General features: G+C 40.8%; 1 protein-coding gene, 9 non-coding genes and 7 pseudogenes across 10 annotated transcripts; 1 reads left to right on the top strand and 16 right to left on the bottom strand.

Moving 5' to 3' along the window:
- Window positions 1–384: 384 nt before the first annotated feature.
- LOC121562903 lies at window positions 385–503 on the bottom strand. Its single transcript, XR_005999665.2, has one exon. It is a non-coding gene; the product is annotated as a 5S ribosomal RNA (ribosomal RNA).
- Window positions 504–773: 270 nt separating this feature from the next.
- Window positions 774–892, bottom strand: LOC121562902. The gene has a single exon (XR_005999664.2). It is a non-coding gene; the product is annotated as a 5S ribosomal RNA (ribosomal RNA).
- Window positions 893–1,303: 411 nt separating this feature from the next.
- LOC121562899 lies at window positions 1,304–1,422 on the bottom strand (annotated as a pseudogene).
- A 275-nt stretch (window positions 1,423–1,697) lies between these two features.
- On the bottom strand, window positions 1,698–1,816 carry LOC121562897 (annotated as a pseudogene).
- A 275-nt stretch (window positions 1,817–2,091) lies between these two features.
- Window positions 2,092–2,210, bottom strand: LOC121562904. Its single transcript, XR_005999666.1, has one exon. It is a non-coding gene; the product is annotated as a 5S ribosomal RNA (ribosomal RNA).
- A 279-nt stretch (window positions 2,211–2,489) lies between these two features.
- LOC121562896 lies at window positions 2,490–2,608 on the bottom strand (annotated as a pseudogene).
- Window positions 2,609–3,624: 1,016 nt separating this feature from the next.
- LOC121562893 lies at window positions 3,625–3,743 on the bottom strand (annotated as a pseudogene).
- Window positions 3,744–4,148: 405 nt separating this feature from the next.
- Window positions 4,149–4,267, bottom strand: LOC123486713. Its single transcript, XR_006659468.1, has one exon. It is a non-coding gene; the product is annotated as a 5S ribosomal RNA (ribosomal RNA).
- Window positions 4,268–11,217: 6,950 nt separating this feature from the next.
- Window positions 11,218–11,336, bottom strand: LOC123486706 (annotated as a pseudogene).
- A 410-nt stretch (window positions 11,337–11,746) lies between these two features.
- LOC123486703 lies at window positions 11,747–11,865 on the bottom strand. The gene has a single exon (XR_006659466.1). It is a non-coding gene; the product is annotated as a 5S ribosomal RNA (ribosomal RNA).
- A 270-nt stretch (window positions 11,866–12,135) lies between these two features.
- On the bottom strand, window positions 12,136–12,254 carry LOC123486701. Its single transcript, XR_006659464.1, has one exon. It is a non-coding gene; the product is annotated as a 5S ribosomal RNA (ribosomal RNA).
- A 550-nt stretch (window positions 12,255–12,804) lies between these two features.
- Window positions 12,805–12,923, bottom strand: LOC123486696. The gene has a single exon (XR_006659459.1). It is a non-coding gene; the product is annotated as a 5S ribosomal RNA (ribosomal RNA).
- A 409-nt stretch (window positions 12,924–13,332) lies between these two features.
- On the bottom strand, window positions 13,333–13,451 carry LOC123486700. Its single transcript, XR_006659463.1, has one exon. It is a non-coding gene; the product is annotated as a 5S ribosomal RNA (ribosomal RNA).
- Window positions 13,452–19,053: 5,602 nt separating this feature from the next.
- Window positions 19,054–21,389, top strand: LOC121566500 (papilin-like). Its single transcript, XM_045218013.1, has 7 exons — window positions 19,054–19,297; window positions 19,384–19,439; window positions 19,482–19,541; window positions 19,998–20,187; window positions 20,283–20,344; window positions 20,560–20,646; window positions 20,750–21,389. The coding sequence occupies exons 1-7, from the start codon at window positions 19,054–19,056 to the stop codon at window positions 21,329–21,331; spliced, it is 1,281 nt and encodes a 426-aa protein (XP_045073948.1). The 3' UTR covers window positions 21,332–21,389.
- Window positions 21,390–24,678: 3,289 nt separating this feature from the next.
- LOC123486707 lies at window positions 24,679–24,797 on the bottom strand (annotated as a pseudogene).
- A 547-nt stretch (window positions 24,798–25,344) lies between these two features.
- On the bottom strand, window positions 25,345–25,463 carry LOC123486705 (annotated as a pseudogene).
- A 271-nt stretch (window positions 25,464–25,734) lies between these two features.
- On the bottom strand, window positions 25,735–25,853 carry LOC123486698. Its single transcript, XR_006659461.1, has one exon. It is a non-coding gene; the product is annotated as a 5S ribosomal RNA (ribosomal RNA).
- Window positions 25,854–26,263: the final 410 nt, after the last annotated feature.

The following is a 26,263-nucleotide window of genomic DNA, read 5'->3' as shown; positions in this document are numbered from 1 at the left end:
TTCCAAGGCAGTAGTTCCCAGGTCTCCCATCCGGAAGTACTAACCAGGCCCAATCCAGCTTAGCCCGAGATCAGACGCGATCAGGCATATTCAGGATGGTATGCGTTACACGAAGAGAACAACTCTTGGTACACTATATAAAAGAACATGAACAAAATTTACCAGTGATTCGATTTCTGTGCAACTTAATGAACCGACTAAAAACAAAGGCTGAATGTACTGCCTATATTTTGAGAAACGCTTTGTCTATTATTTAATTTGACCAGGTAGGGCGGCAGCACATACAAACTGCATTTATTCCCAATAAAAATACAGGATATTATTAGGGTGATAAATATAAGGTAGTTGCTCCATGACACAAGAGCACTCTCTAGTGGAACAAAAAGCTTACAGCACCTGGTATTCCCAGGCGGTCTCCCATCCAAGTACTAACCAGGCCCGATCCTGCTTAGCTTCCGAGATCTGACGAGATCAGTAATATTCAGGCTGGTATGGCCGTAAGCAAGGGAATAACTCTTGGTACACTATATAAAGACATGAACAAAATTGATCAGCGATTCGTATTTCCATGCAACTTAATGAACCGACTAAAAACAAAGGCTGAATGTACTGCCTATATTTTGAGGGAAACGCACTGTCTATTTTTTTATTTGATCAGGTTAGGACAGCACATACAAACTGCATTTAGTCCAATAAAAATACAGGATATTATTAGGGTGATAAATAAAAGGCAGTTGCTCCATGACACAAGAGTACTCTCAAGTGGAACAAAAAGCTTACAGCACCTGGTATTCCCAGGCAGTCTCCCATCCAAGTTCTAACCAGGCCCGATCCTGCTTAGCTTCCTAGATCAGACGAGATCGGGCATATTCAGGATGGTATGGCCGTAAGCGAAGGAAAAACTCTTGGTACACTATATAAAGACATGAACAAAATGTATCAGTGATTCGTATTTCCATGCAAATTAATGAACCGACTAAAAACAAAGGCTGAATGTACTGCCTATATTTTGAGGGAAACGCACTGTCTATTATTTAATTTGAATCAGGGCAGGGCAGGGCAGCACATACAAACTGCATTTAGACCAATAAAAATACATGATATTATTAGGGTGATAAATAAAAGGCAGTTGCTCCATGACACATATATTTTGATGAAAACGCACTGTCTATTATTTAATTTGATCAGGGCAGGGCAGCACATACAAACTGCATTTAGTCCATTAAAAATACATGATATTATTAGGGTGATAAATAAAAGGCAGTTGCACCATGACACAAGCGTACTCTCTAGTGGAACAAATAGCTTACAGCACCTTGTATTCCCAGGCAATCTCCCATCCAAGTAATTACCAGACCCGATCCTGCTTAGCTTCCGAGATCGGACGAGATCAAGCATATTCAGGCTGGTATGGCTGTTAGCGAGGGAACAACTCTTGGTACACTATATAAAGACATTAACAAAATGTATCAGTGATTCGTATTTCCGTGCAACTTAATGAACCGACTAAAAACAAAGGCTGAATGTACTGCCTATATTTTGAGGGAAACGCACTGTGTATTATTTAAATTGATCAGGGCAGGGCAGGGCAGCACACACAAACTGCATTTAGTCCAATAAAAATACATGATATTATTAGGGTGATAAATAAAAGGCAGTTGCTCCATGACACAAGAGTACTCTCTAGTGGAACAAGAAGCTTACAGCAACTGGTATTCCCAGGCGGTCTCCCATCCAAGTACTATCCAGGCATGACTCTATTTAGCATCTGAGATCAGACGAGATCGGGCATATTCAGGCTGGTATGGCCGTAAGCTTGAGAACAAATCTTGGTACACTATATATAGACATGAACAAAATGTATCAGTGATTAGTATTTCCATGCAACTTAATGAACCGACTAAAAACAAAGGCTGAATGTACTGCCTATATTTTGAGGGAAACGCACTGTCTATTATTTAATTTGATCAGGGCAGGGCAGTGCAGCACATACAAACTGCATTTAGTCCAATAAAAATACATGATTTTATTAGGGTGATAAATAAATGGCAGTTGCTCCATGACACAAGAGCACTCTCTAGTGGAACAAAAAGCTTACAGCACCTGGAATTCCCAGGCTGTCTCCCATCCAAGTACTAACCAGGCCCGATCCTGCTTAGCTTCCGAGATCTGACGAGATCAGGCGTATTCAGGCTGGTATGGCCATAAGACAGAAGTAACTCTTGGTACACTATATAAAGACATGAACAAAATGTATCAGTGATTCGTATTTCCATGCAACTTAATGAACCGACTAAAAACAAAGGCTGAATGTACTGTCTATATTTTGAGGGAAACGCACTGTCTATTATTTAATTTGATCAGGGCAGGGCAGGGCAGGGCAGCACATACAAACTGCATTTAGTCCAATAAAAATACATGATATTATTAGGGTGATAAATAAAAGGCAGTTGCTCCATGACACAAGAATACTATCTAGTGGAACAAAAAGCTTACAGCATCTGGTAATCCCAGGAGGTCTCCCATCTAAGTACTAACCAGGCCCAACCCTGCTTAGTTTCCGAGATCAGACGAGAGCGGGTGTATTCAGGCTGGTATGGCCGTAAGCAAGGGAATAACTCTTGGTACACTATATAAAGACATGAACAAAATTGATCAGCGATTCGTATTTCCATGCAACTTAATGAACCGACTAAAAACAAAGGCTGAATGTACTGCCTATATTTTGAGGGAAACGCACTGTCTATTTTTTTATTTGATCAGGTTAGGACAGCACATACAAACTGCATTTAGTCCAATAAAAATAAAGGATATTATTAGGGTGATAAATAAAAGGCAGTTGCTCCATGACACATATATTTTGAGGGAAAGGCACTGTCTATTATTTTATTTGATCAGGTTAGGACAGCACATACAAACTGCATTTAGTCCATTAAAAATACAGGATATTATTAGGGTGATAAATAAAAGGCAGTTGCTCCATGACACATATATTTTGAGGGAAACGCACTGTCTATTATTTAAATTGATCAGGGCAGGGCAGGGCAGCACATACAAACTGCATTTAGTCCAATAAAAATACATGATATTATTAGGGTGATAAATAAAAGGCAGTTGCTCCATGACACAATAATACTATCTAGTGGAACAAAAAGCTTACAGCATCTGGTATTCCCAGGAGGTCTCCCAGCTAAGGACTAACCAGGCCCAACCCTGCTTAGTTTCCGAGATCAGACGAGAGCGGGTGTATTTTTATTTATTTTTATTTTAAATTAACCCATCATAGCTTTTTACAGCTTTTTTTTTTTACATATCATAGCTTCATATTTCACATCACATCTTCACAGCTTATTTTTACATATCATAGCTTCATATTTCACATCACATCTTCACAGCTTATTTTTACATATCATAGCTTCATATTTCACATCACATCTTCACTTCTCATAGCTTCACAGCTTATTTTCACATATCATAGCTTCATATTTCACATCACATCTTCACATCTCATAGCTTCACAGCTTATTTTTTTTTTTTTCATATCATAGCTTCATATTTCACATCACATCTTCACATCTCAGCCTATAACACAGATTATCAGTCCACATCATAGCTTCTTACATGCTTTTACAGCAACTGGTATTCCAAGGTGGTCCCCCATCCAAGTACTAACCAGCCCTAAACCTGCTTAGCTTCCGAGATCTGACGAGATCGGGCGTATTCAGGCTGGTATGGCCGTAAGCGAGTGAACAACTCTTGGTACACTATATAAAGAAATGAACAAAATTTACCAGTGATTCGAATTTCCGTGCAACTTAATGAACCGACTAAAAACAAAGGCTGAATGTAATGCCTATATTTTGAGGGGAACGCTTTGCCTATTATTTAATTTGACCAGGGCAGCATATACAAACTGCATTTAGTCCAATAAAAATACATGGTATTATTAGGGTGATAAATAAAAGGCATTTGCTCCATGACACATATATTTTGAGGGAAATGCACTGTCTATTATTTAAATTGTTCAGGGCAGGGCAGGGCAGCACATACAAACTGCATTTAGTCCAATAACATTACATGATATTATTAGGGTGATATATAAAAGGCATTTGCTCCATGACACAAGAGTACTCTCCAGTGGAACAAAAAGCTTACAGCACCTGGTGTTCCCAGGCGGTCTCCTATCCAAGTACTAACCAGGTCCAATCCTGCTTAGCTTCCGAGATCAGACGAGATCAGGCATATTCAGGATGGTATGGCCATAAGCGCAGGAACATCTCTTGGTACACTATATAAAGACATGAACAAAATTTACCAGCGATTCGAATTTCCGTGCAACTTAATGAACTGACTAAAAACAAAGGCTGAATGTACTGCCTATATTTTGAGGGAAACGCTTTGTCTATTATTTAATTTGACCAGGGCAGGGCAGCACATACAAACTGCATTTAGTCCAATAGAAATACAGGATATTATTAGGGTGATAAATAAAAGGCAGTTGCTCCATGATACATGTATTTTGTGGGAAACGCACTGACTATTATTTAATTTGATCAGGGCAGGGCAGGGCAGCACATACAAACTGCATTTAGTCAAATAAAAATACATGATATTATTAGGGTGATAAATAAAAGGCAGTTGCTCCATGACAGATATATTTTGAGGGAAACGCACTGTCTATTATTTAAATTGATCAGTGCAGGGCAGGGCAGCACATACAAACTGCATTTAGTCCAATACAATTACATGATATTATTAGGGTGATATATAAAAGGAAGTTGCTCCATGACACAAGAGTACTCTCTAGTGGAACAAAAAGCTTACAGCACCTGGTATTCCCAGGCGGTCTCCCATCCAAGTACTAACCAGGCCCGATCCTGCTTAGCTTCCGAGATCGGACGAGATCAGGCATATTTTTTTTTTTTTTTTTTTTTTTTTTATTGTAAAATATTCATCAAATACACTTATATTATACCATGTACAGTGTTATATACAAAAAACCATACACTAGAAACTATTCTACCATAGGCAGGCGAACAATTCACCCCCTATCAAATCAAAGAACCCAAAGAAATAAAAACAAAAACCTAGTATACAAAAACCAGACATGACTAAGACATATCAAATTCCACATATTAAATAGGCAGATTTAAAAGCATCTCCCTGTCAAATAAAAATAAACATAGAAAATATCAAAATATTCCTTTCAAAAATTATAAGTGATTCCTCCACCATCCACCCTTGCAATTAACCCACTCCCCTCTACAAAAAGTTCATCAAAATCTTCCAATCCATAACTATAAAACATATCGATGTGCTTCTTAAACAAAGCTACAAAAATACCCCACACCCTTACCCTCCTCCCTTCAAAATAAGCATAATTCCTCCCACAAAAAATTGCATACCTAACAAAACTCAATACAATATTCAACAACCTCACATTAACCCCTTTACATTCATCTCCCACTCCAAATAAAACCAATTCCTCCCACGCATTCTTTTCCAACAAACCACTCCCCCAGTTTTTACATATTATTTCCTTTACTTTACAAAACATATCTTTTAAATCCTCGCATTCTACAAATAAGTGTAATAAATTTTCTGGTGCCTTACCACATATATCACATTCTCTTTTTATTTCTTTATTTATTTGATGCAGCACTACTTTTGTGTATATCCGATTATGTCTTATTTTAAAATCGTTATTTTCACATTCCAATTTATTCCCATGTAAGTATAAGTTTTTCCATAATACTTTTCGATCCATCTTCGAAACAGTTCTACCCACCTCTTCTCAGCAGCAGGCCTGTCAGTAACCAGTAATTGTTTATAAAAACATTTGTTCTGACACTAGCCAATGTTTTCCATTTATCCCCATTGTCAATATATAAATTCGGTAATACATATAAATCTTCCCAAATTCCATCTCCATTAATGACAGAAACCCATTCTGCTGGAATGCTACTTTTCACCCGTTCAAATCCATTCAATATAGTACCTTTCCAAACTGTATCATCCACATCCTTCACATTGTCATAAATGGCCTGGCCTCTTAGAAACCCAGGAATAACTTCATATACAAAGTCTTTAATAAGTCTCAGTCCAGCCCTCATAAAAGGGGATTATACAACACTTCATCATTGAACATAATTTTTGGGATTTAAAAACACAGGTTGATTCAGTATTATATCCTTATGTTCACACACATATTTTACCGAGGAAGAAATTCTCCCCATGCACGTAACACTTCCTGATAAAACAGAGGAACTTGTTCATACATAGGCTTTTTCCATATCATTAATAACCCACTCTCTTCACATCCTCCATTATTATACAAATAATTCCTAAAGAACCTCTTCCACCCATATTCTTCCTCCCCATATAAATACTTCTGTATAATTTTAATTCTTAATGCTTTTCTTTTCACGTCTATGTCCACTAATTTTAGACCCCCCATCTTTATATTCTGCAGCAAGTGTAGACCTAGATATTCTAGCCCCTTTGCCATCCCACAAGAAGTTAGAAACAATAGAATTAAGTTCTTTTAAAACCCACTCTGGCATCTGAAGCACATCCATGACATATACACATTTAGATATTAGTAAAGAATTTGTTACCACTACCTTTCCTTTCAATTTTAAATTCCTCCATCTCCAAAATGCCATAGTTTGTTTGATTTTATTCAATACACCTGCCCAAGTCCTATCACATGCCTCCTTTTCATCAATACCCAAAATAACTCCCCAACGCTTTAAAATAGCCATTAGCTCTTTTAAAATGATACCTACACCCATTATCATTCACTAGCCCCACATACAAAACCTCAGTCTTTTCTACATTAATCTTAGCACCTGATGCTTTCCCAAAGAGCTCAAAACACTCCATCACTCTATTTACACTTTCCACATCTCTAACAGTAATTGTAGTGTCATCTGCATATTGCTGCACAATGCTGACTCCACCCCCTGGAATAGAAACGCCTCGGATCTGGTGGTCTGCTTTAAGGAGAGCCACCAGAGGCTCAACCGACATACAATATAAGGCCGCAGACAATGGACATCCTTGCCTCACCGACCTCTCCAATGGGAAAGCATCAGTAAGTAACCCGTTACATTTTACTCTACTTACTGCAGCACCGTATAGCAGCTGTATCCAGGCCACCATTCTGCTCCCAAATCCAAAAGTTTTAAGCGTCTGCATTAGAAATGAATGTTCTACTCTATCAAAAGCTTTATTTAAATCAATGCTCAATACTACACCTCCTCACCCTTCATATGTCTTATGACATCCCTTAAAGTGCAAATAATGTCTGCTATTTCTCTACCAGGAACACTGTAAGCCTGTGTCTCTGAAATAATACTTCCCCATTACTTTATTAATTCTGTTAGCCAGCACCTTAGTTAAGATCTTATAATCTACATTTAAAATAGATAATGGCCTAAAATTTTCTAATCTTTTCCTACTTCCCTTGTTTTTATATATTATAGTTATTAAGCCAGTCGCCATCGACTCCGAGACTTCCTGAGATTGCTCCATATATTTGTACACATCTAATAAAACAGGTGCCATTATATCCACAAATGTTTTGTAAAACTCACTTGTCAGCCCATCAGAGCCAGGGCTCTTATTTCTATGAGCAGACAAAATCGCCTCCCGTATCTCTGTGACCGCCAAGTCTGTGTCACACATGAGTCTTTCATCCTCTGATATTCTGGCATCTACATAGCTCAACACCTCTTCTATACATCCTTGATCATTGCATTCTTTTTTAAAAAGATTACTATAAAAACATTCTATTGTATCTAAAATCCCCACCAGATCATTCACTGTCTCCCCCCTCTCATTCTCGATTTCTGTAATATAGTTTCTAGCCTGCTTCTTCTTTTCTAACCCTAAAAAGAAGGATGTACATTTCTCTCCTTCTATGGCATACTGTACTCTACTCCTTACTATTGCCCCCCATACATGCACTCTTTTCAAAGTTATGTACCGCAGCCTGAGCTTCCATAAAACCTGCCATATCATAACCCTCCACCGTATCAACTTTTCCCAGCTCAATGTCTAGTCTTTTATTCAAAGCTATCCTCTCCCTCTTTAAAAGAAAATTCCTTCGTCTTGCATATTTAATGCTCAACCCTCTAATCTTCTCTTTTAGACCCTCCCACCACAAACCAATATTAACACTTTTAAAATCACTCAATATTTCTCTATTTATACAATCAGAAATCATATCAATATATTTTCCTTCTTTTAGTAGCTCAGCATTCAAACACCATACACCACCCCCCTCTAGAAGGCACACTAGGACCCAGCAGGAAACCAAGAGAGGCATGATCACTTAATGTATTAAAATCATACCTAATCTTTTGTATATATTGCACTATATTTTCCGCCGCTAAACAATAATCTATGCGGCTTTGCCTGAGAACCTTCAAAACAACCTGCCTCCTTGAAAAAACTCTCTGACCTGGATGCATTCCCCTCCATACATCACTCAGACAATGATCCTTCATTATCCCCAACAATACTCGCCTAGACATGTCAGAGCGCAACAAAGTACTCCTTGACGTGTCCAGTTTTGTCAATCTAACGTTAAAATCCCCAACCAATATACAGTTACCCACACAATGTTGCTCAAGTGCCTTAAAAAATACTTCTCGGTCACTCTCATTATTAGGTGCATAAACATTCAATAAAGTGTATTGCACATTTAGAAATTCAAATTTAACACTCAAAAGTCTACCCTCTTTATCCGCATACACTTGCCTAATATTCTGTACACTATCCCTCTTAATTAATATAGCAACCCCACACGTCCTCTCCCCACCATTATTATAATAAATCAAATCCATCCATCTCTTTCTTACTCCATCCATCATACTGTCAGTCCAGTGTGTCTCTTGGAAGCATAAAATATCAGCCTGTAGTAGACTCACTGTCTGTTCTAACTTTCCCATATTCCTTAGTCCATTAATATTAACAGATACAACACTCACCATAAGTACAATTAATATGTTGATTTTTCCCATCATCAAGACCCAGTCTTTTCTTCTTCTTCTTGATCTTGCTCTTCCTACTTTCCTTTGCTTCTTCCCTCACCCTTTGGACTTCACCCGCGGACACTTCACTCTCAGAGTCCTTCCTCTTCGCGGATTCCCCTTCACATCCATACTTTCAGGAATAGTGTCAGGTACAACCCCTCCATTATCTTCATCTCCCTCACCTTCAGATGTTTCCGTTTCCTGCTCACCTCCTCCTCCTTCTCCACCATCAGGCTCCTTTCCATCTGTGCAGTAGTCATCTAGGAATTCGACATCCATGCTCGCCCCCAATTCCATCCCCTCTGTCGCAGTAGATTCACCATCTCCTCCTCCTCCACCATCCTTGTCTCCTTTTTCCCCGTCCTCCATCACGTCCCCCCTCCTCCACTCTCTCTTCTTCCATCTCCTCCTCCTGTTGTTCCATGTCTTCACCATCTGTTGGCCCAGTACACGTACAGCGCATTCTTCTCTCCCCACATCCATTACATGGTCTCTCCTCTCTCTCGACGCACTCTCTTGCATAGTGCCCTTGTGCTCCGCATCTCCGACATAGAAAATCAGGACAGTCCCGTACTCACGTGGCCAGACTGAATACAAATTCGGCACACTTTAACTTGCCTGTCATGTATCACTCGAAAGTACTCAGTCCCCTCCAACGTCTCAAACTTGGTAGAATATGGTAGTGAGCGCACCACGTCTGTAAACCGAACTTTACAGAATCTTGTGCCATCAGCGATCTCTGTTCCTGGCCATAATCTCCTCTTAATCCCAGAAACCGCCTTCACACCCCATCCTTCCAATTTTGCCACGATAGTATCGTCACTAATATACACTGGTAAATTCATAAAGGACACCACCAGCTCATCCGCTGAAATGTCCCTCGCCATTACCGTGCACGATTTGATTTTTAGTCCATCCATTAACCTCTCCTTCCCATGGACATGGGACATCGTAATCTCATACTTCTGATCACCTTTAAATCTGCACCCTATCACCGTTCCACACGCCTCCTTTATCCCTCTCAGCAATTCCATCATCGTTAATTTCTTTTCCCCAGTGATATCCACCGCCACCGTACAAGTCTTATCATAGGACTTTTCCCTCGATGATGGTGCATCAGGAACTTTTCCTCCATGTCCAGTACTCTTTGTCTGTTCCATCGCGTAGGTCGTTGTATCTATTGTTGTCCGATCCGATTAACTAATTATATCTGTATTTTCCCCTCCTTTCCTTCCCCCCAGCAAAAGCTGCTAGGGGAGAAACAACTCTTACTAATAAATCAAAAACAAAAATCAAATTCCACATAAATAACCAAACAAAAAAAGATTTCAAAACGCAGCAACCAATTCCCTCTCCTTCTCCTCCAATACCACCGCACCTGTTTCCACTTCCTCAATTACCGAAAGGGGCATATTCAGGCTGGTATGGACGTAAGCGCAGGAATAACTCTTGGTACACTATATAAAGACATGAACAAAATGTATCAGTGATTCGTATTTCCATGCAACTTAATGAACCGACTAAAAACAAAGGCTGAATGTACTGCCTATATTTTCAGGGAAACGCACTGTCTATTATTTAATTTGATCAGGTTAGGACAGCAAATACAATCTGCATTTAGTCCAATAAAAATACATGATATTTTTAGGGTGATAAATAAAAGGCAGTTGCTCCATGACACAAGAGCACTCTCTAGCGGAACAAAAAGCTTACAGCACCTGGTATTCACAGGCGGTCTCCAATCCAAGTACTAACCAGGCCCAAACCTGCTTAGCTTCCGAGATCAAACAATTTTTTTTTTTTTTTTTTTTTTTTTTAAATAACCCATCATAGCTTTACAGCTTATTTTTTTTACATATCATAGCTTCATATTTCACATCACATCTTCACATCTCATAGCTTCACAGCTTATTTTTTACATATCATAGCTTCATATCACATCTTCACATCTCATAGCTTCACAGCTTATTTTTTACATATCATAGCTTCATATTTCACATCACATCTTCACATCTCATAGCTTCACAGCTTATTTTTTACATATCATAGCTTCATATTTCACATCACATAGCTTCACAGCTTATTTTTTACATATCATAGCTTCATATTTCACATCACATCTTCACATCTCAGCATATAACACAGATTATCAGTCCACGTCATAGCTTCTTACATGCTTTTACAGCAACTGGTATTCCAAGGTGGTCCCCCATCCAAGTACTAACCAGCCCTAAACCTGCTTAGCTTCCGAGATCTGACGAGATCGGGCGTATTCAGGCTGGTATGGCCATAAGCGAGTGAACAACACTTGGTACACTATATAAAGACATGTACAAAATTTACCAGTGATTCGAGTTTCCGTGCAACTTAATGAACCGACTAAAAACAAAGGCTGAATGTACTGCCTATATTTTGAGGGAAACGCTTTGTCTATTATATAATTTGACCAGGGCAGGGCAGCACATACAAACTGCATTTAGTCCAATAAAAATACATGATATTATTAGGGTGATAAATAAAAGGCAGTTGCTCCATGACACATATATTTTTAGGGAAACGCACTTTCTATTATTTAAATTGATCAGGGCAGGGCAGGTCAGCACATACAAACTGCATTTAGTCCAATAAAAATACATGATATTATTAGGGTGATAAATAAAAGGCAGTTGCTCCATGACACAAGAGCACTCTCTAGTGGAACAAAAAGCTTACATCACCTGGTATTCCCAGACGGTCTCACATCCAAGTACTAAGCAGGCCCAATCCTGCTTAGCTTCCGAGATCAGACGAGATCAGGTGTATTCAGGCTGGTATGGCCGTAAGCGCAGGAACAACTCTTGGTACACTATATAAAGACATGAACAAAATGTATCAGTGATTCGTATTTCCATGCAACTTAATGAACCAACTAAAAACAAAGGCTGAATGTACTGCCTATATTTTCAGGGAAACGCACTGTCTATTATTTAATTTGATCAGGTTAGGACAGCACATACAAACTGCATTTAGTCCAATAAAAATACATGATATTTTTAGGGTGATAAATAAAAGGAAGTTGCTCCATGACACAAGAGCACTCTCTAGCGCAAAAAAAAGCTTACAGCACCTGGTATTCACAGGCGGTCTCCAATCCAAGTACTAAGCAGGCCCAATCCTGCTTAGCTTCCGAGATCAAACGAGATCAGGTGTATTCAGGCTGGTATGGCCGTAAGCGCAGGAACAACTCTTGGTACACTATATAAAGACATGAACAAAATTTACCAGTGATTCGAATTTCCGTGCAACTTAATGAACCGACTAAAAACAAAGGCTGAATGTACTGCCTATATTTTGAGGGAAACGCTTTGTCTATTATTTAATTTGACCAGGGCAGGGCAGCACATACCAACTGCATTTAGTCCAATAAAAATACATGATATTATTAGGGTGATAAATAAAAGGCAGTTGCTCCATGACACATATATTTTGAGGGAAACGCACTGTCTATTATTTAAATTGATCAGGGCAGGGCAGGTCAGCACATACAAACTGCATTTAGTCCAATAAAAATACATGATATTATTAGGGTGATAAATAAAAGGCAGTTGCTCCATGACACATCCATTTTGAGAGAAACGCACTGTCTATTATTTAATTTGATCAGGGCAGGTCAGGGCAGCACATACAAACTGCATTTAGTCCAATAAAAATACATGATATTATTAGGGTGATAAATAAAAGGCAGTTGCTCCATGACACAAGAGCACTCTCTAGTGGAACAAAAAGCTTACATCACCTGGTATTCCCAGGCGGTCTCCCATCCAAGTACTAACCAGGCCCAATTCTGCTTAGCTTCCGAGATCAGACGAGATCGGGTGTATTCAGGCTGGTATGGCCGTAAGCGCAGGAACAACTCTTGGTACACTATATAAAGACATGAACAAAATGTATCAGTGATTCGTATTTCCATGCAACTTAATGAACAAACTAAAAACAAAGGCTGAATGTACTGCCTATATTTTGAGGGAAACACTTTGTCTATAATTTAATTTGACCAGGGCAGGGCAGCACATACAAACTGCATTTAGTCCAATAAAAATACAGGATATTATTAGGGTGATAAATAAAAGGCAGTTGCTCCATGATACATGTATTTTGAGGGAAACGCACTGACTATTATTTAATTTGATCAGGGCAGGGCAGGGCAGCACATACAAACTGCATTTAGTCCAATAAAATACATTATATTAATAGGGTGATAAATAAAAGGCAGTTGCTCCATGACACAAGAGCACTCTCTAGTGGATCAAAATGCTTACAGCACCTGGTATTCCGAGGCAGTCTCCCATCCAAGTACTAAGCAGGCCCAATCTTGCTTAGCTTCCGAGATCAGACGAGATCGGGTGTATTCAGGCTGGTATGGCCGTAAGCGAGTGCACTGTCTACACTTTGTGTAGCCGTTAGCGATGATGCTAATGATAACCTTCTTCTGGTAGGGAAGGAATGGCTTTCCCCAAAACCTTCGCAAGTAAATGTTCAACTACAAAGTAGCCTATGCCTGCCTGGCAGAATTATACCGTGATCATTTGCATCACTCCAGTGGCCATTTGTTCTACAGCAACACCGCTTAACCAAACAAAGGTCTCTTCCTGGTCACGCTTGCATTTAAGGGTAACTACACCCCAAAATCTAAATGTCTTACATTTTTCCCAGACCTCACAAATGGTCACCTGATAGGGTTTAAACATTGTTGTGGACATAGAACATCCAATTGTGCTGTTTTGCTATTAAAAAGGTGTACTTTTGAGAGCAAAAACCTGCCAAAACAGGGACAAACGGTCAACGGGGAAATCTAAACGGAGAAAAGGGAACTTGGGAATTAACGGAATCAGGCAAAACATTGAAGGGATTTTATAGTGCCCTAATGGACTACAGACATTGACTGTCTCCTAGACTAAAAACAAAGGCTGCATGTACTGCCTATATTTTGAGGGAAACGCACTGTCCATTATTTGATTTGATCAGGGCAGGGCAGCACACACAAACTGCATTTAGTCCAATAACAATCCATGATATTATTAGGGTGATAAATAAAAGGCAGTTGCTCCATGACACAAGAGCACGCTCTACTGGGACAAAAAGCTTACAGCACCTGGTATTCCCAGGAGGTCTCCCATCCAAGTACTAACCAATCAATCAATCAATCAATCAATTTTATTTTATATAGCCCTTCTTACATCAGCTAATATCTCGAAGTGCTGTACAGAAACCCAGCCTAAAACCCCAAACAGCTAGTAATGCAGGTGTAGAAGCACGGTGGCTAGGAAAAACTCCCTAGAAAGGCGAAAACCTAGGAAGAAACCTAGAGAGGAACCAGGCTATGAGGGGTGGCCAGTCCTCTTCTGGCTGTGCCGGGTGGAGATTATAACAGAACCATGCCAAGATGTTCAAAAATGTTCATAAATGACAAACATGGTCAAATAATAATCAGGAATAAATCTCAGTTGGCTTTTCATAGTCCCGACGTATGGTCCTAGGGCTCAGGTCTCTCAGTTGGCTTTTCATAGCCGATCATTAAGAGTTGAAAACAGCAGGTCTGGGACAGGTAGGGGTTTCGTAGCCGCAGGCAGAACAGTTGAAACTGGAATAGCAGCAAGGCCAGGCGGACTGGGGACAGCAAGGTGTCATCATGCCCGGTAGTCCTGACGTATGGTCCTAGGGCTCAGGTTCTCAGAGAGAAAGAGAGAACGAGAGAATTAGAGAGAGCATACTTAAATTCACACAGGACACTGGATAAGACAGGAGAAGTACTCCAGGTATAACCAACTAACCCCAGCCCCCGACACATAAACTACTGCAGCATAAATACTGGAGGCTGAGACAGGAGCGGTCCGGGAGACACTGTGGCCCCATCCGAAGAAACCCCCGGACAGGGCCAAACAGGAAGGATATAACCCCACCCACTCCGCCAAAGCACAGCCCCCGCACCACTAGAGGGATATCCCCAACCACCAACTTACAATCCTGAGACAAGGCCGAGTATAGCCCACAGAGGTCTCCACCACAGCACAAACCAAGGGGGGCCCAACCCTGCTTAGCTTCCAAGATCGGACGAGATCGGGCGTATTCAGGCTGGTATGGCCATAAGCGAGGAAGAAACTCTTGGTACACTATATAAAGTCAATGTGTCACTCACTCTGAAAGGGACACAGAAACGTATCCACTTTGTGACACAAACTGAAGAAGCTCAACCCTTGCTTACATTTCCAATATATATATACATATATTTGAGTATTGTGGGGGGGAGAGGGCATATCCTATGTTGATTTATGAAAAGTTCATTGACCAGGGCCCTATAAAATAGGCGTTGCGGACCGAATCACGGAATCCAGACATTAAACCGAAATTCAACAATATTCAAACATTTATTGAACTTAGTAAGAAATCAACTAAATCTATTCAACTTGTTAGAAAACGCATTCATTTGCCCAAGTCAATCATAAGACATGAACAAAATGCATCAGTGATTCGTATTTCCATGAACTTTCTGAAACGGCACAGGAATGCCCCTGTCTGTGTGCATGTGTGCGGTGCGCGCGTATGTCTACACTTTGTGTAGCCGTTAGCGATGATGCTAATGATAACCTTTTTCTGGTAGGGAAGGAATGGCTTTCCCCAAAACCTTCGCAAGTAAATGTTAACTACAAAGTAGCCTATGCCTGCCTGGCAGAATTATACCGTGATCATTTGCATCACTCCAGTGGCCATTTGTTCTACAGCAACACCGCTTAACCAAACAAAGGTCTCTTCCTGGTGCACGCTTGCATTTAAGGGTAACTACACCCCAAAATCTAAATGTCTTACATTTTTCGCAGACCTCACAAATGGTCACCTGATAGGGTTTAAACATTGTTGTGGACATAGAACATCCAATTGTGCTGTTTTGCTATTAAAAAGGTGTACTTTTGAGAGTGAAAACCTGCCAAAACAGGGACAAACGGTCAACGGGGAAATCTAAACGGAGAAAAGGGAACTTGGGAATTAACGGAATCAGGCAAAACATTGAAGGGATTTTATAGTGCCCTAATGGACTACAGACATTGACTGTCTCCTAGACTAAAAACAAAGGCTGCATGTACTGCCTATATTTTGAGGGAAACGCACTGTCCATTATTTGATTTGATCAGGGCAGGGCAGCACACACAAACTGCATTTAGTCCAATAACAATACATGATATTATTAGGGTGATAAATTAAAGGCAGTTGCTCCATGCATTCACTAACTGTAAGTCGCTCTGGATAAGAGCGTCTGCTAAATGACTAAAATGTAAATGATGGCAGCTGGTCCTTTTGTGGCAGGGCTGAAATGCAGTGTAAATGTTTTTTGGGGGATTAAGTTCATTTTCATGGCAAAGAGGGACTTTGCAATTAATTGCAATTCATCTGATCGCTCTTCATGACATTCTGGAGTATATTCAAATTGCCATCATCAAAACTGAGGCAGCTGACTTTGTGAAAATTAGTATTTGTGTCATTCTCAAAACTTTTGACCACGACTGTATGTACTGACATGTATGTGTAACTGATAGATGCACACACACGACATGTTCATGTTTCTAAATGTATGTCAGTTGTATTTTGTCTGTAATGTCTTGTTCGTTATGTGTCGGACCCCAGTAAGACTAGCTGTCACCATTGATGTCAGCTAATGGGGATCCATCAAATCAAATCAAGAGAGGATAGGCTGTGCCAAAACACATTGGCCAAAACACATTGGTCGAGAGAAGGTCAGTGCCATCATGATGATGGAACGACAAGTTCACTAAACCCAGCACTCAATCACACAGGCATATGCATGCACGTACACACACACACACACAAACACAGGCAGATAGGCAGGAATGCATGCACGCACATACACATATATTTGTGTATTGATTCTGATATTACAACACCTTGCACTATTCACTGAGATAACACCACTAGACCAGAGTCCCAAGGTACAGTATATGATTCCCCGTCCTACCTAGTTCTGCTTGGTTTAATGTTTGAAGTTAAAATGTTTATCCTGTAAATGTATAATAGACTTCATGCCGGCTGTGACCACAGTGGTGGAGGTCATAACACAGAGACATGGCTGCCTTTATTTGTTTAGCTACTGGCCCTCACTAAAAGGGAATCCAATAAGCCATCAGGATGCACCCTGTGGCCATACAAGTGTCTAGGGGTCTGAAAGGAAGACTAGGTAGAGTGCATAAACACACTGACAGACACACATAGAAGAAAACACACATCGTCCCTCTATAGAACACTTACTACCAACACACCCACATGTACATTAACCCTCTGAAACACATACACACACCCTGCATTTATCTGGCCATTAATGGTCTTGGCTGGAGGATGAAGGCATTTGTTATCGTCCTCAGGAGAGGCCAAGGTTTGTTCATCATCACTACCCAGGAGGCACCACTCTGATCTCTCTGTGCCAGTCTTTGTGTGCGGCTCTCTGTGGATTCACCCAGGCTCACTGGCCTGTAAAGCAATCTAATCTTCACTGGACTGCAAGAGCCTTACTGCCTTTACAGAGAGCTGCAGGGCTAAACTGTAGCCAAACACTGAACTGGCAGTTTTTTATCGTTTTCAAATTAATGGCAACATTAATGATCTTTACTATCATTGGATAAAAAACATATTACACATGTAACAGTCTTGGGAGGATAAAAGAGAGTAGAGAGAGAGAGAGAGAGAGAGAGAGAGAGAGAGAGAGAGAGAGAGAGAGAGAGAGAGAGAGAGGGAGAAAAAGGAGGATTCATTGGATAAATGGACTGACATTTTTGAAGGGAATCAATTCAGTTACCCCACTGAAACTTGCACTTGTGTGTAGCCTATGTTGTGATGTGTAGACTATTTTATGATATGTGTTGTACTAAACAGTATATTAGAAAACCATTCATGATTGCTTTACATACAACATTTGGTCATTGACATACTGTATGTAGTCATTTTATGCTCTCTGGTGGCCTTTTAAGGCATAGCAGCACAGCACTGCCTCCCCATGCTCTCCCATACAGATGACAAAGATGGTGAATAATGAAGGTGTCGCATAAAGGCTGTTTACCTATCTCTTATGCTACATGTGGCGGCGATCTGCTTTTAATAGTGCAGACATAGAGGAGGTGTGAATATAGACTCTTGCCCGCTGGCCTGCATGTATTCACTGAGTAGACTCTTGGACTACAACAAGTATGTATTCTGATTGCCAACAGTAGTAATATGTTGAGTGTGGCACTTGATAATCAACTGTATAATCATTCTCAATGTGGAGTGATTGACCTGTGCTCAGCCACCGTCTCCTTGCAACATGATGCAGGCAGGCAATAGATGAGAAAACAAAGTGCTTCAATAGGGTGAAGGCAGAGGTTGAATATGAGTGCAGGCAGAGAGAGAGATGGAGAGAGAAGGAAAGAGAGAGACAGACATACAGATGTAGGATCTTAATTTGAGCCAGTTTGCTACAGCAGGAAAATAATTATGCAGCAACAGGAAATGTGAATTATGATGTGGATTATAATTAATGGACATTTATTGTAGGGGTTGATACATTTTCTGTTTGGGCAAATCAAGTCTGACATTTTAAAATGGAAATGACAAACTTTAGAAGCCTTTTGTAATACAATACAAGTTTGCATTTCTTACTCTGCAGTACAAATCTCAGCAACAAAAGAGTGATCAAATTAAGATCCTACATCTGTACAGACAGACATACAGACATACAGGCAGACTAGGTCTATAGTAATAGGCTGCTCCAGTGTTCTGGAACTTGATGATGTCACAATGTCACTTTACCAGGGATGGAGCACTAGTTATTATAAGGGAACATTATGAGATAACGTTGCCACGGAAACACACTTCTAACAGAATCCCAGACCACATTAAAATTGTTAGACAAGCTCAGGAAGAGCGTGTTAGCTACATCTCTCAACCTATAACTGATTTGATTGATTACAACAGTACACTACCCTAGCGTGTTATGGGTCAGACACTTAGTGACCCTGTCCCTCTGGTCTCCCCTAGGGAGCAACCAAAGGAGACCCATAAACATAAAAATAAACCCAAGGAGAAGAGCATCCCTCCAGCCCTGACCTTTCTTCAGCTGTTTACACTGCTGAGCTGCGTCAGGATGAAGAAGACACCATTTGATCCCTCCCAGAATGGTGAGGGGAGAAAGGCAACAACGATACACGATACGAACAACAATAATGACTCTGATACTGGTGACTGTGAGGAGGTGTCTATTGACTAGTGCTGCTACATAGTACAATTATTTAGGCTTCACTTGGAGGAAATGTTTCACTTACAGGCTCTGACTATTCTGCAGGTGATGTGAAAAGGATCAAGGACAAGAGTAAAGGAAAGGTTCGGAAAGAGAAAGTTTGGATTGAAGTTCAGAAATCGCAGGACCACAAACGCAGAACGACACCGGAAACAGAAAAAGACATTAAACAAAGATCTAACTCGGTAAGACATCCAAACCTGCTTATCAATGAGGATTTGCCAATGCATTTGATAATTGATAATGACCACAATAAGGAAAACACAGTATATTGTGTTGAATTTGATACTTTGACACTGCTTGACAAATGTGATAATGTCACAATGCCCCCTTCGGATGGGGTAGGCCCTACTAGTTAAAAAAGTCTTAACGGAATCCATGGAACGTCCCAGCTCTGACCTTACCCCCATTGAAGTTGAAATTGAAATGGTTAAGGTAAGGGTTAAGGTTAGAGTTAGGGTAAGGGTAGAGGTAAGGTTAGGGTTTAGGGTAGGGATGTCTCAAGGATCTCGGATAGCACTAACCCTAGTTATTATTGGGTAACATTTTGCCATGGAAACACACTAGAGCTCATTGGCTATTGATATTGTAGTTTGAAATATCAGTAGATTTCTAACTGATGTACTGATTGTGACCCTGAGGTCTCCCATGTGAAGAAAGCAAAGGAGACCCAGCAGAAAGAGAAGAAGCAGAGCATCTATCCAGCTGTGGCGGCCCTGCAGCTGTTCACTCTCTTCTGCTGTGGAGGGAAAGTCAAGCTGAAGAAAACTCGTCCCTCTCAGCACAGACAGAGTAAAAAGGACCAGGACGAAGATAATGCATCTGATACTGGTGAGTGTTATGGGTTGTCTGTTGATTAGATATAGAATGATATTGCTCCACTTGGAAAGATGTGTCTTCAAAATCAAAATGTCTAATCTAAACAGGCTCAGACTGGTCTGGAGGAGATGTTACAACCAAAAAGGTCAAGGACAAGAGTAATGGAAAGGTAGGGAGGGAGAAAGACTGGACTGAAGTCCAGCTATTGAAATCATCTCAAGACCACGAACCCAGAAGTACAATACCAGAAACAGACAAGGGAACTAATTTGGGACAAAGACCAAACTCTGTGAGACAAGCAAACATGCTGTATCATATTTTATTGTGAGCAAAAGATCTTTCCCATAATGTTTTATCATTGGGTATTGCAATTGTCTTATGCAGGCAAATCAAAGGACACCCCGGCAAGTGAAGACCCATGTGGAGAATATTTACATAAGTCCTGACTCTCCGACTCTACCATGTGCCCACGTAAGTTACTGAAACCTGACTTACTATACGGACAGACAGAGATTCACACATCCAGGCAGTTTCCCCTCTGACCTCAACCTAACCCCCCTTTTCCTCCGGGTAGAGCTCCCTCTCCCAGTTCTCCCTGGCTAGGAACCTGGCCATCCTCCCGCTGGAGTGGCAGCTACCTGGAGTCCCTCTGACCACCTCGTCTATGGCAACTAGGACAGAGAGAAAGCCATCCACTACCAACACTTCGACACAGGCGCAGACAGAAACACAGACAACAGATATGAACACAGACACACAGACCACTGCCACCTCTCAGAGACAGATCTCCATGGTGACCACCCAGTCATCAGAGACCATGACAGAGGTTCACACATCAGACTCAAGCACCCAGAACTCCACTCCTGACATGGCACTGACCCCTGAGAGCACTAAGGACATGATCGCTACTGATGAGGATGTGAAGGATGACTCTGCTGAAGATTTGATCTCCACCCTAACAGACACCTCTATGGAGAAATCCGTCAGTGAGACCAGCCTGAAAGCCCTCATCGCTGAGGATGAGGAAGATAACAATGAGATGAAGGATATGGCTGCCTCCGCTAGCCCTGCTACTGATAATGCCAATGAGGATGCAAAGCTACTGGAGCTTGCAGCACTTTATGACTACATGTTGACAGTGGAGACCGAGCTGTAGGCCTAATGAACATTTCAATATAGCAAAAGCTATACTATGATCAATTAATAAAAACAGTTAATATTTCTGCAGCAAATGTTCACTACTGTTGATATGGAAGCAGCATGCTTAGGTTAGGCATATGTGTTTGAATTCACCAAAACTAATACATAAACAAAAAATATATCAAACCACTACAGGTAGGGAAGAGTGAATACATCAGCATTGAGTTAATTTGGTCAATAATGATCCATGGGCATATTACATTATGTAATATATGAAATAACAATCACCCACAGTGAATACAAAGCAGACATGTTCTATTTTCTCCCTCTGTCCTTCCCTCCCATGTCCTGATGAGGTTTAGATTGTCTTGTTATCCACCCCTTCAACTGTTTAGCATTTTAATAACGCCTCGCAATCTCAGGGCCTAATTATTTTTGATTCACATGCTTAAAATAGAGCCCACATATCACCACATATCTGAGCGGCCTGAAGGTGCTGTGTTACTGGTGGGTTTCCAACAGATTACAGGGAGATTGGTGAAATAAGTCAACCTAAATAGGGACGATAGGAACATTATCATACTACAGCCTCATTCTCTTTGCCTATATTACAGCAGGGAGGATATATTGGTGTCATCAGAGTAATGGAGTACCACACATACTGTATGTACCTCATGTTTTCACACATCATGATGTAGTCCTTGTAAGATAACTCTGGAGCGTGATCTTGTCGTTTTATCATCTTGAAGGGTGACAGAATAGTGAGCTTTATCCATGACTTTGAGAATGTAGTTATTTTATGAATTCTCACAGGTACGATTTCTGTCAAACTGCACTTTTCTGTCTCTGTCATGCCTGCGGTCACCAGATGTACAGCCTCCCCAGAGCTGCATATTCCAGTGGCCTACATGCATGGATAATGAGCTGAGAGAAGTAGTTGCAGCACATCGTTTTAGGCTACAGCCAAGCTCTATCTTTAACCTGAGAAACATCTTAGTCCTACATGAGTGCACTCTCCACAACAAAGACCAGCCTGACATCAACATACTGTTGATAAAGTAGACATTGAATTAAATCAACATAACATAGACACTGTACATGTATTTTTGATGATTGTTAATCTAGAAAAGACGCAGAACATATTAACTCTGAAAGGGGAGAGAGAGAAGAGAGAGGGGGGATGAATGGGTGGATAGAGGAGAGACAGTACAAGGGATGGTGAGATGTGTCCATTTATGAATTCAAATATTCAACTCCCCCAATAAGAGGATCAAAGGTTCTCTCACCCAGGTGTACAAACAAACAGACATGCATGTACATACAGACATGCACGGACACACACCTACACACACAAAAATACCCACGCACACACCCACTCCTCTATCCACATGAAGTGGTCAGGGCATCACAGTGATCTAGCTACAAGGACATTGAGAGAAGCCATTTCTCTGCTCTAGAGACTGTAACATTGATGAGGTTCACTGGACGCTCAAACACACCTCCAACATGTCCGTGAAATAAAAGATTACATCATCATTTTAATCCAAGTACTTTTCATAAGACTGCACAGTTAGATAAGTATTACTACAGTGAGGACAATTAATAGAGATCCACACTCTTTTCACACTTCGGTAGGCTATCTATGCCAGGGGCTATTCTAGATCCTGAGCTATGAGAATCCCTTGACCTGGCCGAGCTCCCCTCACTGTACTGTAACACCAGGCTAACACCTATCAAGAGTAATATTGGCTTTAAGTGACCAGTCTATCCTCAGGGGGATACTCCTGACAACACATTGACAGCCAGGCTCTATTACGGTCTGTCAGCTGCTGTTTTTGCTGGCTCTGTCTTTACCCTGCTCATAGGACATGATGGACAGTGTGTGTGTGTGCGTGTGTGTGTGTGTGTGTGTGTGTGTGTGTGTGTGTGTGTGTGCGTGCGTGCGCTTGCGTACATGCGCTCATGCCTATGCATGCATGCCTATGTTTGTGTGTGTCCGTGTCTGCATTAATGTGTGTGTGCATGCGTTCCTATGCATGCATGCGTGGGTGCACATGCATATCTGTGTGTGTGTGTGTGTATGTGTGTGTGTGTATGTGTGTGTGGGTGTATGACTGAGGGCTGGAATGAACAGTCAACTGTTTCTCATTAGTGTCTAGCTGCAGAGGGAGAGCAATAAGACAGTGATGTATGAATGTCCCCTGAGCAATCAGAGACACTATGAGCCATCATGGGAAGAATATATACAGCTTGGTACGAGACTCTGAAACAATGAATGGGTTTGATAGACAAAACATTTTTATACTCTACTACAGTGTTTCCCAACTCCGGTCCTCGAGTACGCCCAACCAGTGGAGGCTGCTGAGGGGAGGACAGCTCATAATAATGGTTGGAATGGAGTAAATGGAATGGTATCAACAACATGGTTTTCATCTGTTTGATACCATTCCATTCACTCCATTCCAGCCATTCCACTCCAGCCATTATTATGAACCGTCCTCCACTTATGAGCAGCCTCCACTGCCCCCAACAATACATATCTTGTTGTGGCCCCGGACAAGCACACCTGATTGTACTTGTCAACTAATCATCAAGCCCTTGACATCTGAATCAGGTGTTTTTGTCCAGGGCTACAATACAAATGTGTACTGGAGGACTGGAGTTGGGAAAAACTGTGATAATATAATACTATATGATACAGATTCTCTCTCTCTCTCTCTCTCTCTCTCTCTCTCTCTCTCTCTCTCTCTCTCTCTCTCTCTCTCTCTCTCTCTCTCTCTCTCTCTCTCTCTCTCTCTCTCTCTCTCTCTCTCTCTCTCTCTCTCTCTCTCTCTCTCTCTCTCTCTCTCTCTCTCTCTCTCTCTTCCTCTGAACCATAGAGTTGTATTGTTAATTCCACAGACATCGCTCTATCAGTGAGACCCCATGGAACAGACATAGCATCTCTTGTGTCACCCTAATAATAAATGACATGTATTTTGAGGGAACAAAATGTATCAGTGATTCGTATTTCCGTGCAACTTCATGAACCGACTAAAAACAAAGGCTGAATGTACTGCCTATATTTTGAGGGAAACGCACTGTCTATTATTTAATTTGATCAGGTTAGGACAGCACATACAAACTGCATTTAGTCCAATAAAAATACAGGATATTATTAGGGTGATAAATAAAAGGTAGTTGCTCCATGACACATATATTTTGAGGGAAACACACTGACTATTATTTAATTTGATCAGGGCAGGGCAGGGCAGGGCAGCACATACAAACTGCATTTAGTCCAATAAAATACATGATATTATTAGGGTGATAAATAAAAGGCAGTTGCTCCATGACACAAGAGCACTCTCTAGTGGAACAAAAACCTTTCGGCACCTGGTATTCACAGGCGGTCTCCCATCCAAGTACTAACCAGGCCCGATCCTGCTTACCTTCCAAGATCAGACGAGATCAGGTATATTCAGGCTGGTATGGCCGTAAGCGCAGGAGCAACTCTTGGTACACTATATAAAGACATGAACAAAATGTATCAGTGATTCGAATTTCCGTGCAACCTAATGAACTGACTAAAAACAAATGCTGAATGTACTGCCTATATTTTGTGGGAAACGCTTTGTCTATAATTTAATTTGATCAGGTTAGGACAGCACATACAAACTGCATTTAGTCCAATAAAAATACATGATATTATTAGGGTGATAAATAAAAGGCAGTTGCTCCATGACACATATATTTTGAAAGAAACGCACTGTCTATTATTTAATTTGATCAGGGCAGGGCAGGGCAGCACATACAAACTGCATTTAGTCCAATAAAAATACATAATAATATAATAATAATATGCCATTTTGCAGACGCTTTTATCCAAAGCGACTTACAGTCATGCGTGCATACATTTTTGTGTATGGGTGGTCCCGGGGATCGAACCCACTCCTGCTGGTGCAGTGAGCTAGAGACCACGATATTATTAGGGTTATAAATAAAAGGCAGTTGCTCCATGACACAAGAGCACTCTCTAGTGGAACAAAAAGCTTACAGCACCTGGTATTATCAGGCAGTGTCCCATCCTAGTACTAACCAGGCCAGATCCTGCTTAGCTTCCGAGATCGGACGAGATCAGGCATATTCAGGATGGTATGGCCGTAAGCGCAGGAGCAACTCTTGGTACACTATATAAAGTAATGAACAAAATGTATCAGTGATTCGTATTTCCATGCAACTAAATGAACAGACTAAAGAAAAAAGGCTGAATGTACTGCCTATATTTTCAGGGAAACGCACTGTCTATTATTTAATTTGATCAGGTTAGTACAGCACATACAAACTGCATTTAGTCCAATAAAAATACATGATATTATTAGGGTGATAAATAAAAGGCAGTTGCTCCATGACACAAGAGCACTCTCTAGTGGAACAAAAAGCTTACAGCACCTGATATTCCCAGGAGGTCTCCCATCCTAGTACTATCCAGGCCCGATCCTGCTTAGCTTCAGAGATCGGACGAGATCAGGTATATTCAGGCTGGTATGGCCTTAAGCGCAGGAACAACTCTTGGTACACTATCTAAAGACATGAACAAAATGTATCAGTGATTAGTATTTCCGTGCAACTTAATGAACCGACTAAAAACAATGGCTGAATGTACTTTCTATATTTTGAGGGAAACACACTGTCTATTATTTAATTTGATCAGGTTAGGACAGCACATACAAACTGCATTTAGTCCAATAAAAATACAGGATATTATTAGGGTGATAAATAAAAGGCTGTTGCTCCATGACACATATATTTTGAGGGAAACGCACTGTCTATTATTTAATTTGATCAGGGCAGGGCAGGGAAGCACATACAAACTGCATTTAGTCCAATAAAAATACATGATATTATTAGGGTGATAAATAAAAGGCAGTTGCTCCATGACACAAGAGCACGCTCTACTGGGACAAAA

The sequence above is a fragment of the Coregonus clupeaformis genome, unplaced genomic scaffold (genome assembly GCF_020615455.1).
Source record: "Coregonus clupeaformis isolate EN_2021a unplaced genomic scaffold, ASM2061545v1 scaf1317, whole genome shotgun sequence".
Classification (NCBI taxonomy): domain Eukaryota; kingdom Metazoa; phylum Chordata; class Actinopteri; order Salmoniformes; family Salmonidae; genus Coregonus; species Coregonus clupeaformis.
Note: the sequence above shows the minus strand (reverse complement) of the source record. Positions and strands in the feature narration are given on the sequence as shown.

Coding starts and splice junctions, on each gene's coding strand:
- LOC121566500 (XM_045218013.1), top strand. CDS start 19,054: ATGGGTCAGACACTTAGTGACCCTGTCCCTCTGGTCTCCCCTAGGGAG. Junction 20,188..20,282: donor AGATAATGCATCTGATACTG/GTGAGTGTTATG, acceptor TAATCTAAACAG/GCTCAGACTGGTCTGGAGGA. Junction 20,647..20,749: donor CGACTCTACCATGTGCCCAC/GTAAGTTACTGA, acceptor TCCTCCGGGTAG/AGCTCCCTCTCCCAGTTCTC.